Source organism: Porites lutea, chromosome 8 (assembly GCF_958299795.1).
Source record: "Porites lutea chromosome 8, jaPorLute2.1, whole genome shotgun sequence".
NCBI classification, from domain to species: domain Eukaryota; kingdom Metazoa; phylum Cnidaria; class Anthozoa; order Scleractinia; family Poritidae; genus Porites; species Porites lutea.
The window spans coordinates 21,851,234-21,866,647 of record NC_133208.1 but is presented as its reverse complement, the minus strand read 5'-3'; the positions used below and the strand labels follow the sequence as shown (position 1 = coordinate 21,866,647).

The 15,414-nt window shown below is 37.7% G+C and overlaps 1 protein-coding gene across 2 annotated transcripts; it reads right to left on the bottom strand.

Annotated features, from left to right (window-relative positions):
- Positions 1-362: 362 nt before the first annotated feature.
- On the bottom strand, positions 363-11,599 carry LOC140946374 (transcription factor 7-like 2). 2 transcript variants are annotated; one of them, XM_073395479.1, is made up of 7 exons: positions 11,311-11,599; positions 8,120-8,412; positions 5,889-6,095; positions 4,552-4,609; positions 2,275-2,428; positions 1,485-1,560; positions 363-921 (listed from the first exon to the last, which is right to left on the bottom strand). In XM_073395479.1, exons 1-7 carry the CDS (start codon positions 11,470-11,472, stop codon positions 762-764), a joined length of 1,110 nt encoding a protein of 369 aa, XP_073251580.1. In that variant the 5' UTR covers positions 11,473-11,599; the 3' UTR covers positions 363-761. The 2 variants fall into 2 exon arrangements, with proteins under 2 accessions (XP_073251580.1, XP_073251579.1); XM_073395478.1 differs by having other exon boundaries at positions 366-921; positions 4,405-4,609; positions 11,311-11,598.
- Between the last annotated feature and the right edge of the window lie 3,815 nt (positions 11,600-15,414).

Sequence of the window (15,414 nt, the reverse complement as noted above, 5' to 3'; positions counted from 1 at the left end):
CCCAGGGGGGTTACTCTGGATTTTAAGTGACAGGGATGATGGAATGGGAGAAAAAATCAAAACCTAAAAAAATCCCTAGGGCTTCAAACAAAACCCCAAAAAATCCCTGGACCAAAATTTAACCCTGCAAAATCCCACGCCAAATTTCTAAACCATAAAAATTTCCAGAAAGCATTACATGAAACATTAGTTTTGAATACCAACCCCCCCCCCGCCAAAAAAAAAAATACTTGCCAAAATTTTCCCACCCAAAAATTCCTTCGATCATCCCTGTCACTTGAAATCCAGAGTACCCCCCCTGGGAGCTACAGTAACGCAATGTTGCTACTAGTTTTGATCCTATAATTCTCTTGTTACAATATTATTATTATAATAATTAATTATTAACTACTGATAATTAATAATTAATTAATTTCTACTACTAACTAATAATTAACTATTAACAATTAATACTTATTTCTATTAATTATTAACCACTGACAATCAATAATTAATTATCAATAATTAATAACTAAGAGAGTTATCAATTAATTATCATAATCAGGATGATTATGATAATAACTAATTAAATTGCCAAGTCATAAATTTCTTTACACATTACTTAAAAAGATGTTGAATTATTTTAGCCTGAGTGTGCATAATGCATATATCAGCCATTATATAACAAGACAGCATCAAGCCATTAATTTCTTTCTAGTACTAAAATAGGCTCTGAGATAATAAAATTTCAACTCTACAACAATCATTATCTATAATAAATGCTATGTAGTGGATACAGATGAGTTTGTTGAAGAAATCATTGCTGTATTACTATCAATATTAGCATCAATATTTTCACTTTCTACATTCCCCGTGTTGCTCGAAGGAGACATGTCCTGGCCTGCTCCTCCAGCTAAGAATCGGACGCACTTCTTTTTCCGCCTGGAAAAAAAAAGTAAGCAGTGAGATACAACCTGAAATTTATATCACCCTAGGGAACTCAATCAGCAGAGCTGCTATAAACCTCTGGGCCCAGTTCCTTGGTGTTTAACTGCAGTATAAAGCCAATTAATTTTATGCAAGGTTTTCTTGACTGAGAACGTGCAACTTGAGCTTACAGAATACTGTTGGGACTTTACTTCAAGATACAGTAATGATTACACAAATGTTACTCTAAGCATTACACAGGAAGGCGAAATACAAAAATGGAACAATTTTAATCCTGGATTAGCGCTAATCAGCCTGACAGGAACCAGGCCCTAGACATCTTAAATCTGCAAAACTCTCTTTTGCAGTTCCCTCCTTACTTTGCCTCCATTATTGACCCACACCAACCAAAATACAAACAGAACTGCAGGCCATTCCCATTAGATCCTATAAGCCCTTTAGATCTACATGCATGAAAAATTGCTCATATTAATAGGGCTTGAAGGGCATGCAGTGGTTTGGAAAAACTTTGATAACCAAGTCATTAAAAACCTCACTGTAAAATCATAGAATAATACCTGCAAGGTTTACACCACTCGTGTTGTCTGTCGAGACCGTATCTTGCTCGGCACTTTTTCGGATTTGTTATTTCCGCTAAAAAAAGAATTATAATTACAAATATTACAGTCAATATTTGCATGTATTAATATCAAACTTACGAGAAAAACAACCAGTTGCCATAGTCTCAGACTAAAATTATTATAAGGCTCTTCAGATACCTTAGATACCTTAAGAAATCATTGTAAAAATATGGGAATTGCAAAATTAGTTTTGCTAACTAAATTGCAATCAGTCAATAGAGAGAAGTGTGACGTCAAAAGAACTAAATTTTTGTAACTATGGAATAGTGCTGGGCACAGTTACTATTCATAGAATAGACACTCAGACAAACAAACTGAAATTAACATCAGCGAATTCCTCATTTTTGTCTGACTTTTGTCATTAAAATGTAATGTTTGTCTGTCTTTTGTCATTTTAAAAAATGAGAAAAATGACAAAACTCAGACAAAAATGGCAAATTAGTAACTGGAAAAAACTCTCTTACCAAAAATCAGCCTGTTAGGGTAAATTAGTGAGAAAATATAAACACCATTATGCTCTGATGACTCCATACAAATCCTTCTAAATTGGGCTTGGATCGTAATGTTCACGATCGAAGCCTATTTTAGAAGGATTTATACAGAGTCATAAGAGCAGAACAGTCCTATTTCTCAACACCAATTTTCTCCAACCATTTTTCCAATTAAGTTTTTTTTGATGTCGTCACTTCTCTTCTCTATAGGTGATAAACATATCATTTCTGTTTACCTTGAGACTTATCTCTTTTTCTTTTCTTCTTTTTTCCTTGTTGTGCGTAATTGTCTCTAGCACTCCATCCAGGGTACAGCTGCATGTGAAGTGCTCTTTCTTTTCGAGCCATTTCGTAATACTTGGCTTGTTCTTGCCGGTCAAGAGCATGCCACTGTAAAAAATAAAGTTTAAAAAACAAAACAATATTATGGCAATAATAGTATTGCTAAGCGTCCAACTCTGAGCCTTAAGCCCTTTAAGGGTGATCCACATCAAATTTCTTCTAGTGAGATCACTGCTTTGTAAAACAGATTGGTGACGAGAATAAAGGACACGATCACACAAAATAGATCTAATGTTGTTATTTAAAACCTTTTCTGTACTACTTCTAAAAGAAACACATAGGGGCAACAAATGAGAATTTAAATTTTGATATTAGGGTTACAAGGGTTTATTAGCATTTGGAACTGAACATTTCAAGTTCCTCTAACTGGAATACATGTATTGCTAGAAAAAAGAAACAAACGTCCACAATTCGGTTGGAAGTCAGTTCATATGGGGTTTGTCAAGTATGACAAAGAGGATTTTTAATGGTTAATGTTATTTCACCTGATGTGGGAAATTCAATTGACAAAAAGACTATTTTAGGAGGGTCAGAAGATATTGTCTAAAACAGTATCATAAGACAATAAATGTATTTCAAATGTTTAATGTCCTTTGGGAAAAGAAAACTTTCTTTCTTATCTTCCTTGAGTTAAACGAGTTAATTTATAGCTGTTTTTAAAACTCACCTTCCAAACTAAAATTTTGCAGAGAACAGGAAACATTCAGATATAGTTCAATTTTTCCAGCAGTATTTATAGAAGTGAGATAACTATTTTGACAGTGATATTAATTTTAATCAAATTAGTCTGGATGTAATAATTTCTCCTTCTTTGTGTTTGTGAGTTAAGCATTATTCTTATGATAAAAAATGATTACATTGAATAATTGCATTTACAGAAGTTTAAGTATTCAAATTACATTTACACTGTAATTTATAACGGTAGAAAAGTAACCCTTTCATTACTATTTAGACCACATTATGTATGATGACATTGTTACTCTCAACTTTAAAATCTGTGGATGTAATCCCATGGTGCAAGCTGTGTGAGCTGGAATGCAAAGAGTAGTCTCTGCTGACAACCGTTCAATTTTCTATTGTGCATGCGCGAAATTCGTCACACAATTTGCAAGCAAAATTAATTGTCAGGTCTGTTGTCAAATGGTGCGAGTTTTGCGGGAATAAAAAATTGCAACAACTCTGATCTGATACGCAAGACTCACGCAATGCTCTAAACCAGTCAAGAACAGGAAAAAAGACCTTTTTTAATTTTTTTTTCGTCCAGTTTTCTGGATGGATTTGAACAGTTATCGGTAGAGGCTACTTTTCGCATAATAGCTCACACTCTGCTCACAGGGTAATGGTATTACCATTCAAATGAAACCTTTTAAAACAGAACTTTTGCATAGTCTATTTTTTTCCTTATGATTTTACAAAAAGAAATAATTTATTGTTTAGGTAATTTTTTTCGCTACTACAGAAGTGAAAGGGTAGGTTAATAACATTATTTTTAGGCTCCTCAAACTACTTCACTTTAGCGCAGGCCTGGTTCATTATACAGGTTATCACAGCTTTTGCTCTTGTGAAACAAATTAGGTGTCTTTAGTTTTTGGTAATGAAATTAAAAACTACTGCAGAACACGATTCAAATGTCTTCCTCGGCCATCGGTTGCATCTACAAGTGTGAACATGCTGTGTAACAAAATATAATTTGATTGCCATCAAAATGACTTCCTGCCCCCTTAACTTGGATGCCAGTCATGCCGCATTTAATACCCAATTCATTAGATCACAAGTTTAATGTCACACATAGATGCAACAGATAGAATTCCAAGTTGGTTCTAGAACCCTGCGAGGCAATGCAGTGTATCAGCCACGGTTCTAAGAAACAACTTGTTGCTCGACCAAAACATGAAAGTGAGGCAAAAGTCTGTCATAACCTTGTTGTCAATCCAAGGTTAAGGCATGCAGCTAAAGGTGAATGTGTTTTTGGATGCAATTGCGTATGAACCATGATCCTACAGTAATCTGTAATTTGACATTACCCTCTTTCCAAGAATCTGGTTGATCGCCGCACTTTCTTTCAAAGTACACTCTGAAACAACTTTAGATCGCATGTCCTTCATATACAACATGAATGCATTAAGGGGTTTCTTGATGTGACCTTTGTTATGTCCATCAAATCCACTTACTGCAGGATCCATTCTTGTATGATCAGGCATTGTAGGGATGCTTTGCGATGATAATAAGCTGAAAAAAAAAACACATCAAAAGTTTAAAATTTAGTTGAATGAAAATTTAACAAGGTTAACAGCTGCAAGAAAAGCAAACCTGTCAAGTCAGCACAGCGTGCAAAGAAAGTCATGTCCGATAGCCCAGGGCTAGTGGATTTTGCTATTGGGCTAGTGAATTCTGTTCTTAACTTGCCTGACGGGCAAGTGAAGTTTTTTGATGAATTCAAATTACAGAAGAACGGTGAAATCAATTCTGCTCATCAACGTGTTTTAGTTAGTTGAAATGACATTTGGGCTAGTATATGCTAGCTTCAGCTTGCCCAAATGGCAAGCTTTAAAAATGACTTTCTGACACCCTGCAGCAAGTCAAACACACAAGTTCAAACTTAAATATCGAAAATTTCTCAAACCACCCTTTACTTTTCCTTTCACAGCTGATTCAATCAAAAAATGTGACAGTCGCCCATTGAATGTGTGCTCAGGGAGGTAAATAAGGAAAAGATAAACAGGCTTTTTTACTAGTCAAGACGGCTTTTTTACTCAACTGCATCTTCAAAATTACCCCTTGTCTTTGTTTTCCAGAGCAATTTGAACCGGTTGTAAGCTCTTTTTCAGTCAGTGAAATTTGCCAGCAGCCGCTTTTTAGCAACATCTCTGATCTGGGGGTTCAAGCTTGGGTTACGACGATTTGCCAACCTTGAGGGGGAATATGGGGAGGGGGAAATCTATCTAGGGGCTGGCGGGCTACAGTGAAAGTCCCTTGGAACCACTTCACGTCTTCCATGTAAGCAAGGCAGCTGGTCAACAAAAAGTGCATTACTGCAACTTAGCTCTACTTTTCTGGGTTGTCATTTAGTGCTACAACCTGTAACGTCAGTTATGGGTGATTTAAGAAGGAAGTTATAGAACAGACAAGAAATGCTTTCAGCTGGTTCATAGGAGGGACACCTGTGCACACATAAACACAAGACACATTCACAAGGCAAGTGTATTTGAGCATCCTGCTTTCCAACAATTCAGAAGAACATTTCCATGTCATGTTTCTCAACACAACCATGAGCAACAATGCAAGAAGTGGAAAATGTTCCATACAGTTCAATTCCATAAGTCTTCCTTTCACTGAACACTTGCTTATAGAATAGTAGCCTGTGGGGCCTTCCACGCCAATGCCTGAGCAAAATGCAAATGTACACTGTACAACCTTAAGACAACAAGTACTGTTGACCTCCAATATATGTCATTACATTCCTTCATTTGTACTAACAAAATGTAACATTGAAAAATAAAGGCTGTACCTTCCTGCTCCACATGTTGGAGGGGTGCGGCTGATAACTGATTGATTGGGTGGTGGAGGAGGACAACAAACAGCCCCACGGGGGTCTGCTGTTATGGTTGGATGACTAAGTCTTCCAGGGATGCCAGCTGATGTGGGTCCTACCTGATTTGGATAGTTAGGAGGATACTGAGATGAGGGTTGACCTATTATTGACGAATGAGGTTGCCTAAAAACCCAAAAAAAAAAGCACCTGGTTAGTTCAAATGGCAGAGTGTTATGCTGCTGACTGGGAGGTTATGTGTTTGGTTTGTAGCTGGTCCCGTGACGGGTCAACAAAATTCGGACTGGATAAAACCTGTAGCTCTATTAGTACCCAAGGCTGTGCTCTAGCAGCCCATGGTGGCCCTTGGCGTTAAACTTTTGCTCCTGGGCGACCAGAAAATCATATACAGGGCACCCTGGATTTCACAGGCTCAGTGCATTCTCTTCAATTTCTTTTAGAGGAGAGTCTTCCTAAACCTTTTAGATTTAGTGAGTTACACTGGGGTTGTCTGTTGGCGCAATCTAGGTTTAGCTGGACTAACAATCAGGGCTTACATCCTCATAAATTCAAGGCTGTGCTCAAAGAAAAATTAAAGGGAGCCTGGTGCTCTGAGCCTGTGAAATCCATGGTAACCAGCAATTTGGATTTCTATGAAACTAAATTTTTCCTGGTCACCCAAGAGTGCAAGTGAGGTATCAGGGGCCACTGTATACTGCTGGAGTACAAAGCTGAAGTTAACCTTATTTTTGTCTTGGTACAATTGTCTAATGTACAAGACAAGTGACAGGTATACTCACTCACACAATCTGAGTTCTAAATGAATACAAAACAGAGGAAGCCCAAAAGTAATGCCATGACTACAACATAATTACCATAATTATTATCTATTCGACGTTTATTAAATTTTTAGCGTTTGCAATGTGGCATTAATTCAAGGGCAGCATTTATTCGATGGTGGCATTTATTTCGAAATCACTTTTTTTAAACACTGACAACAGTTATTGCAAAAACGTTTCTAAATATTATGTCATTTAATGGTTCCAATGTCTCTCTTTTGCAGATATAGAATTGTCTGAATGTTTGGATGATGTAAATTACCAAGGTGTACTGAGGTTGTTCTTATTATCTGCGAGTAAACACCGTATTATTCTGATAAGGTGGGGCTTTTACGTGAGGGAGGCGTTTATTAGTAATTTTGCTTCCATCTGCAGCATTTGATCGAGGATGGCATTTAACTGAATAAATACAGTATATCAAGAAAATTGTTGGTCCTTAGTTCTACTTCATGTGACATGCCCACACAGGGTTGGAAGTCACTTATATTTCCAGTAGTGGAATTTGGCAACTATATTTGTAGTGTCTCTAGTAGCCAAAGAGTTATGCAAACCAAGATGACATGCAATATTAATATATTGAAAAAAAAGGGGACATTTTGGCAACCTCTCTCAAACAGAATCAGGCAAACTTCTCTGACATATGACAATCATGCAGTGACCTCTTTGCAAACTGATTCTGTATGACATTTTATCGCTCAAGAGTAAACAAAGTCAAGTTTAATTTGTGGAGCTAAAGCCCCATGCAAAAGGATGCAACATAGTTGGCCAAGAACTCCCAACATTGTTGGATGTTCCATGTTGAATCTGTTTGCATGCCCTGTTGCATGTTGTTGGGAGTTGTTACGCAAAGTATGAAACCGGTAAAACCTTTAGCCATGTGCAAATGGACACGACAACTCCCAATATTGTTGGGCCAACAATGCTGGGAGTTGTTGTGTCTGTTTGCATGTAGCCTAAAAAGTCATCATAACATAGCTGAGATCTAATACAGTCAAACTAATCCTCTAGCAGAACCTCCTGTAATTATGATCCACATGACATGACAAAATTTTTAACCTCCCTAATGAGACCTTGTTAGGGTAATTTCCGACAAGCAACATGGCCTTGAAACAGTGATATAGCACAGCAGGAATGGCAACAAATGACACAAAGATGGGTTAAAACCATGACAGCGACAGAGAAAAGCACAAATACAATAGTAAAATCCCGACAGCTACATGTCTTTCTCCTCAATACGCGAGATGACAGTAGTCACACCACCAAAAGGGACTCCCTAATAAAGCAAACACCTTTCACAAGTGGACAATACATTTTTCTGGCGTCAAGGACATCTCCTTACAGGAAGTTCAGTAAACTGTACATCTAACTCACCATAGTGGAGGATCATAATGATATCTTCTGTCTGGCTTAACTCCGGGGTACATAGCATATTGATACTGGGGAGTGGTAGCGTAAGGATGATGATGAGCTGGATGGAATATTCCTGCAGGTCTAGGATCATGGCCTCGATGTAAACCATGCTTGATATCATCACGAGGAGTGTGATGGGAGCCCCCTCGCGGGTAACCAGAATGATGTCCTGAATTTAAATGCTCATTATATCGATCTTGAAATGATATTAATTGAGCAATTGGTGCTGAGCTGGCATCAGAGGGTTTTGAATCCTGTGTAAGAGATGACAATAAAAATATTAATTAAACTTAAAAGAGTAAACCATTCAAATCTGTGGACATTTTTAGCTTCCTGGGATGGAATAATGACAGTGCAGAAACAGGACTCATTAGCCCTATGTGAGGTACCCTCCCCACCCATTCCTAAAACCCCAACAAAAACTTCCTGTGGCAGGGGGGGGGGGTGTCAATGCCAGAGAGTGTTATGCCTTTGGTGTTTCTTTCAAATCCCACAAGAGATAGATCTGACAGGTACTGTTGACACAGCACCTTGTCCATATCCAAGAAGACTAGAAAGTCGTGCCATATTGAGATCCCTCGGGCACTGACATGGCAAACAAATCTGGTTTTAATTTAAAATGCAACTCTGTCTGCTAACTTACTTTCAAATGCACACAGAATTCAACTCTGGATATAAAATAAATATTAACCCTTTCAGTTTCACTATAAATGAAGAGTTTTTGGTGTGTTTAAAGTTCAAGTAAAAACTATTGTCTAGTGCTCACAAGGTACATCCTTGTTTTTAACTATATAATTTGATAAACTGTTCCTTTAATTTCAATCACTGCCACTTACAAGAGTATAAGAGCTACCACTTCAACTTTTCCGAGGCATATGAACAAAATCTTCTCTTCCTTTTCTGCCAGACATTATCCAGCTGGTAGGGCAAATTATTAGGCTCATTTTTTGAATCAAAATGAAGTTTTTAAAAGCTTCTAGGGTAATATATGTTTGGTTAATGCATTTAATGCACTCTAAAAATTACAAGGTCGGTTAGAAATGCTTGCATGTAGTTTTATTATGAGCAAAATATATTGAATTACATTTTAAGCACTTTGGAGATACTAATGAACTTCCTTTTTAGTGACGCTGCACTTACAGACTGAGCTAAACCGAACAACAGCAAAATTAACAAAAGTGAAAGTCGTGTAAACTTAAGGAAGAGTTGCACTTTCCTTATGATCCACAGAATCAAATGGGGCAGGTTGCAAAAATTCAAGAAACGGAGGGCAAACAAAATACTACTACTCCAGGAATGAGGCTGTCAAAAAGAACAGATCAGTAGTGCATTTTTTGCTAAGGAGAGTCGTTGGATCTTCTACGTTTTATTTTTTGTACGTCTTTTAGACTGCAAGACCTTACATGTAATTTTATGTTATACATCTGCTCTTGTAAAATGTAATTTACTTGTGAAAATGGACTGAAATTAATGGATGTAAAAGCGAATTTATCCATTTCAATACAGCAAGAATTAAAGAAAGCTGCCATTTAGGCTTAAGGACTTCAGATGATAAGCTTACTTGTAGAGGCATATGGACTCTTTCCCAAAGCCTAAAAATAACTTTATTGCAGCAGATGAAACGTTCTTGAATTTGTCTCTGTTCCAAAATGCGTAAACGCGAAGCTACACGCTGAATTATTTCGTCTGGTTTGTTATACGTCCTGTTGATTTCCCAATTAACCTCTTAACACACTTTAGACAAGCTGGCTTTTAAGATGAAGGATGTTAGCGCAAATTTGTTAATTTTTAGCTCTAATAACTTTCACTGCTTTTTAGTGAGAAAGAATGAATTTTTTTGTTCACAGCGCGAGAAAAAAGGCAGTATTTTCTATCAAACTGCATTTTTATCCCGCAGTCACAAAAAAAACAAAGTTTATCTCAAAATTTAAAAACCGGAAATGGAAAGCAAGATCTTTCTTTGACTCGTTTTACCTTCACATTTATACTACAAAGTTTTCCGGGAAATCAAAAATGGAGCGAAAATTCCGTTAGCGCGCGGTGAGCATTTGGCCCTGATTGCATAAGTCACGTCAACTCGCTGATTTAGCATTTACGTAGCTCCACACAGACACTATTAAGTCAAGAGTGGCCAAATTTTTTCAACGACAAAAAAATATATACGTGTTACTCGTATATTTAAGTACAAACGAGGGAGCTTTCCCCTCAAAATGGCCACAAGACTATGAAGGGAAATTATACAATCAAAAGGATGGTTTCTATTTGATTTCGCGAGTGCAATTCACCGCGCACATTAGAGCTCTCCAAAACTGTGGACGTTAGCTATTTATTTTGGGTGGACAATGAATTAGAAAGTTTCTAAAAAATAGTATAAAGTTAGAAAGAACGACCAGAGAGCATCAAGGCAGAGTAGAATTCGGTCATTCTTTAAACCCTGTATTCACTTTGCAAGTTTGCAATGCAAAACCTTTGACTCGAACTGTTATTTCTAGCTGTGAAACACGATGCCATCATATAATTACAAGTGTTAAAAAGCATTCAGTTGCTATCAATCCCTCCGGTAAACCGCCAGGGCGCAAAGAAGCGCACAGCCGAGGGAAAAACCATCGCAAAGGTCCAACAGTGTTCATATGTTGGAAGCATGATTTCTTCGGGACTATTTTCCTCGTTTCCTTGAAAATGTGTGCATTAAAACATATTTATGGCCTGAAAATTCTTAAAAACATAGACAATGTATATTTTTTCAATGCCACTTGGGGTTAACTGGCGGCATCCTTTGATTATTTATACCGCGAAGCGAGAAATTTTAAAATCGGAACAAATAACATATTCTAGAGAGAAACACAGTAACGAAATGGGAACGATTCCGCATTAAGTGCCATAAACTTGCAGCTTTTAGCCGATAACAGGTTAAAGAATTATGTCGGCATATTCCTTTCGGTAAGAAAAATAAGAGTTTATTTACTATTTTCCAAACAATATGATTCTGTAGTGCGAGACTTTGAAGCTCGCCGCCTCAAACCGACCAAAACTTGCTTGCAGTACGTCCTTGGCGCGAAGCGTAAATTGAACTAACACCAACTTTGGAGAAACAGTTCACCTCGGCTGAACCCGGCTTGGCATGTGCTTAAAAATAACAAAAGCCAACTCACCTCTGAATTTTCGGTCTCTTTTTTGATCAAGTCTGACTTGATATCGTTCACGAGGTCCAAATGGGCACCGTTCTCTGTCTCCTCTCCATCCTCTTGTTTGTATTCTTTAACTTCATCGTCGGCTCCAAGATCCTCCGTTGAGCTGTTAGGTAGCTGAGGCATTTTAGCCTCTTCGGTGTCGGAAAATATCTCGAGTTTCGCAGCTAACGATTTTATTTCTTGTCCGCACTGTTGTGTTGGTGTATATGAGCTTGGAGAGTCGGCGGCATCTCAAAAGGATAACTTCAAAGGACACCGCCAAGATGATTGACAGTGATTAATCAGCCGATCAGTCAAAGGGACCAATAAAAATTAAGCAGCTCTCTGACGTCATTGTAATTATATTTCCTACATTCTTGATGCTTAGCCAGTCCCACTATAACTTCTGTGAGCATTTCACTTCAAGCTTTGGCTCTTAGAAAATCACGAGTATCTCGGACAATATAGGCCAACTAAGGAGAATTCTTGTAAAAAGATGATAATCATCGCTTTCTCACGAGCCCTCTGGCCGCGTGATGAAAACTAAAACTACGCGCCTTTCATTTAGATAGAGTAATCGCATTATTTGGCTCACATTTTCAAATGTTTACGCGCGCTATAAATATTATTGCGCTATGAAAATTTACCCTTCATAGAAAAAAAAAGCCAAGACAACGAACATTATATTTTTTTTCGCGCTGCCTTACAGACAATGAAGGAAATAACGCGCTTTCCTTGCATCACCAAGAATATCGAATTCTGTCCTCAAAACGCGCGAGACACCGGAACTCTTTGTAGGGCTTTACTACCCGATAGCCTAGAAATACAGCACAGATTCTATGTTTTTCGTCTCATGTAAATAGGAAACTAACAGGAAACTTGGAGGCAACAGTGGATAAATTTTAAATTGTTTTGTTTTTGTTCATATATCAAGAGTATGAAACGTGGGACGACTGTTTCTAGAAAATGAGAACACTCCTATAAATTCTTTCAAAGAAGTCTTAAATGCAAAAATAAGACTCACTTAAAAAGAGCCAAGGGAACTGATCCATTTTTTCGCAAAAATTGAAAATAAAACTCTTTGGGAAAACTGCAGGAAACGGACAGACCGCAGGTTTTATACTCGTTCTCATGAAGTACTCGTAAGTCTTAGAGTCACATCCAGTTACCATGCTCTTAGTCTGTATACGCCACGCAATATCATGCACTACTCAAGTTAAAGGAACTTAACTACTAAAGTCTCCGTGGCCAAGATATTAGGATCAATTATAAGCGAATCAAGAATATGTTTATGACTCTCAACGACGACTTGACTCACTCCGTTCGTAATGGTCAGTGACAAAATAAACGACACGGGAAACGACAACAATATATATGGTTCAGTTTTATAAAGCATGCCGCTTAACTAGCGACTAGATTATCTTTTGAAGGCCGGAATAATAAACGATGCATCGGGAATTAAGTTTGTGTCTAGATTAACTAATTTTTTTGGAAAATGTCTCAGATGTCCAGATGTGTTCTGTAGAAGAAAGTCTGTTTATTGGAGTCAAGCTTTTGTCCCTATGCATCGGGCTAATCCTATTCCCCGTCCAACCCCTCCCTAAGTGCGCATCTTGTCTTTGAAGAAGGCGTCTTATTGTTGTTTCAATGATATTAGATGAGCTTGAACACATCAAAGATGCCGACACGTCTCCTAAAAACGTAATTACAGCAAGTGTCAACTTGTATTTTAAGTGGGGTCCAATCGGTTGCTAATACAGAACTAAATAAACACTTACGTTAGTGTTGGAATACCTAGTACATGCTTTAATTTATGCCCTGAAAATTCTAGAATGAAATTGAGCGATCAAGTTCGGTTCTTTCGATTTCGCGCACAAACGCGCGCACCACGCGAGGCACGCGGAAGGCTCGTTCTACGTGACCCAGCGTGGGTGTAGGTGTACGTCGAGTTACGTCGCGGGTACTCCCTTTCCAGGCACTTGTCTGATTCGCTATCAGCATGTCGCTACGTGCCTTTTTCGCGTTGTTTGTTTTAAATCGGAATATAAATGAATGGAGCTATTTTCCAACCCTAAATACTTGTTATTTAATAGGATAACAGGAAATAGACGCTACTTCGAGGAAACCACATCTTTGAAACCGCCTGGTACATGTATGCTTGACTTGAACTCATCTTTTAGACACAAAATCTCTTGAGTTTACTACTACAAACTGTTTCTCGAGTTCAAAATCATCAGGAATTGTGTAAACGTCGTAAATATATTGCCAAAACGGTACAAAAATCACTTCAAAACTCTATTATAAAAAATGGAAATGGATTTTCCCTTTGATTTCAAATGAGCAATTAGCATCGAAATATATGTACATAAAGATGTTTTATGGAATAGACCGTGAAGCATGTCTCCAAATCCTTCAACTTTTAATTAATCTTCCACGTGTTTAATTTCCGTGAAAACTCGCGCATTTCCAAAACCACTTCGTAATTATTCTCTGCGAAAACTTAAACGACACTGAAAAGATAGCAGTGAAAATTTGACTTAGACTATAAGTTCCCTGGCCATAGAAATTAAAGTTTTGCTTCCACTTTATCACTAAACCCTTTTCAACGTACACGATTATCCATCAATATTCGACCAGAGCAAGTGATAAAATAGCCGTCGGTATTGGTGATCAGAAAGTCGAGCGGTACGCCAAAGGGTGGCCTAGTTTTCCGGATTTAAGGAGGCAAAAAAAGGAACACCTTCGAAAAGGTATATGTAGGTCCAGATACGCCTTCCGGATAAATGGTATGGTACTGATTTTTTTCTCCTCTACAACTGACGCAGTTTATTTATATATATATATATAGGTTCTTTTCACACGTCAGTGAGTTTTCCTCCGTTACGTAATTCCGAATCTCCTAGCATTCATCTGTTCATGTGTTTTTCACAATATTGACAAATACCAGTCGCTAGACAATATTTCTAATTGATTTCTAGAAATGAGAATGGTCAAAATGCCTCGAGCTTAAGACAATGCGATGATCTCTCTTCCATAGCAGGTGATTTTTTGTGTTCCTAGCTTTTAATGATGCGTCACCGCTAACTCCAATCACTTCGGTCGGTCACCCATCCAATACGCCCGAAAAGTAAGTCTTCCATTAAATTGTCGAGTTTTGAGGGATTTTAATTATACGGAATAGGTTGATAGGTTTCTCTCCTTAAAAAATGATAATGATTATTTGAATTGAAAGTTTGTTTATAAGCATTACAGGTAATAATGTTATTCAAAACACAATGCGACAAAACAGATCGGGCGCAACTGATTTGACTGAATTTTTCACAGCCGAACTGGTTTTATCTTGAACTATCTGCCCGGGCTAAAAATAACTGATAACTAAAAAAGATATAAAAATTTTTGCTTTTTTCCTTCTGTTTTGTCCGACAGCTGTCTCTGTTAGTGCCAATCGATGACGTTCCAACTGGTGCAAATTTAGCGCAAAGCTTTCTTTTCTTTTTTTTTCTTTCTTTTCCTTTTTTGACCGTTTTGAATGCCTCTTTCTTCTCGAAACGATAAAATGCGGTAGAAAGCCAGTGTAACATGTCCTTCCGTGTTTCACCAAAATTCCAGTAATTTTCTCCCCAAAAGCTTACAGTGTATCAGTGAATAAAGAGTTTACGATGCGAGGTTTAATTGGGTAAGTCACTTGTTTATTTTCCCTGTCCCCTCCATACGCCCCTACCAAGATCTACCAGAAGGTTGAGAAGTTTTCAGTTTTGCGAGTACTGAGTTTATGCTTGTTACAAGGAACGCTGCGTTCTTTAATTTTACTTGAACCTTTTCGCCGGTGCCACTGCATTAGTAGGGGAATACGGTAAGTTTCCACACATTTTGGTCACTTCTGAAGGGTGTTTTTAATTAGTTGCCGTTTCGTAGACCGGTGGGGCACACGTTCGAGTTTAGAAGACATATATAATAGTTAGTATTCAGGCGCACTCAACGACTTTCTTCCTGTAAATCAACTTTTTTTAATTTAGAGGGAACAAACTTATTGGCTAGAAATTTCTAAAGCTGGAGGAACGTACACCTGTGATTTTCGGAGGTTGT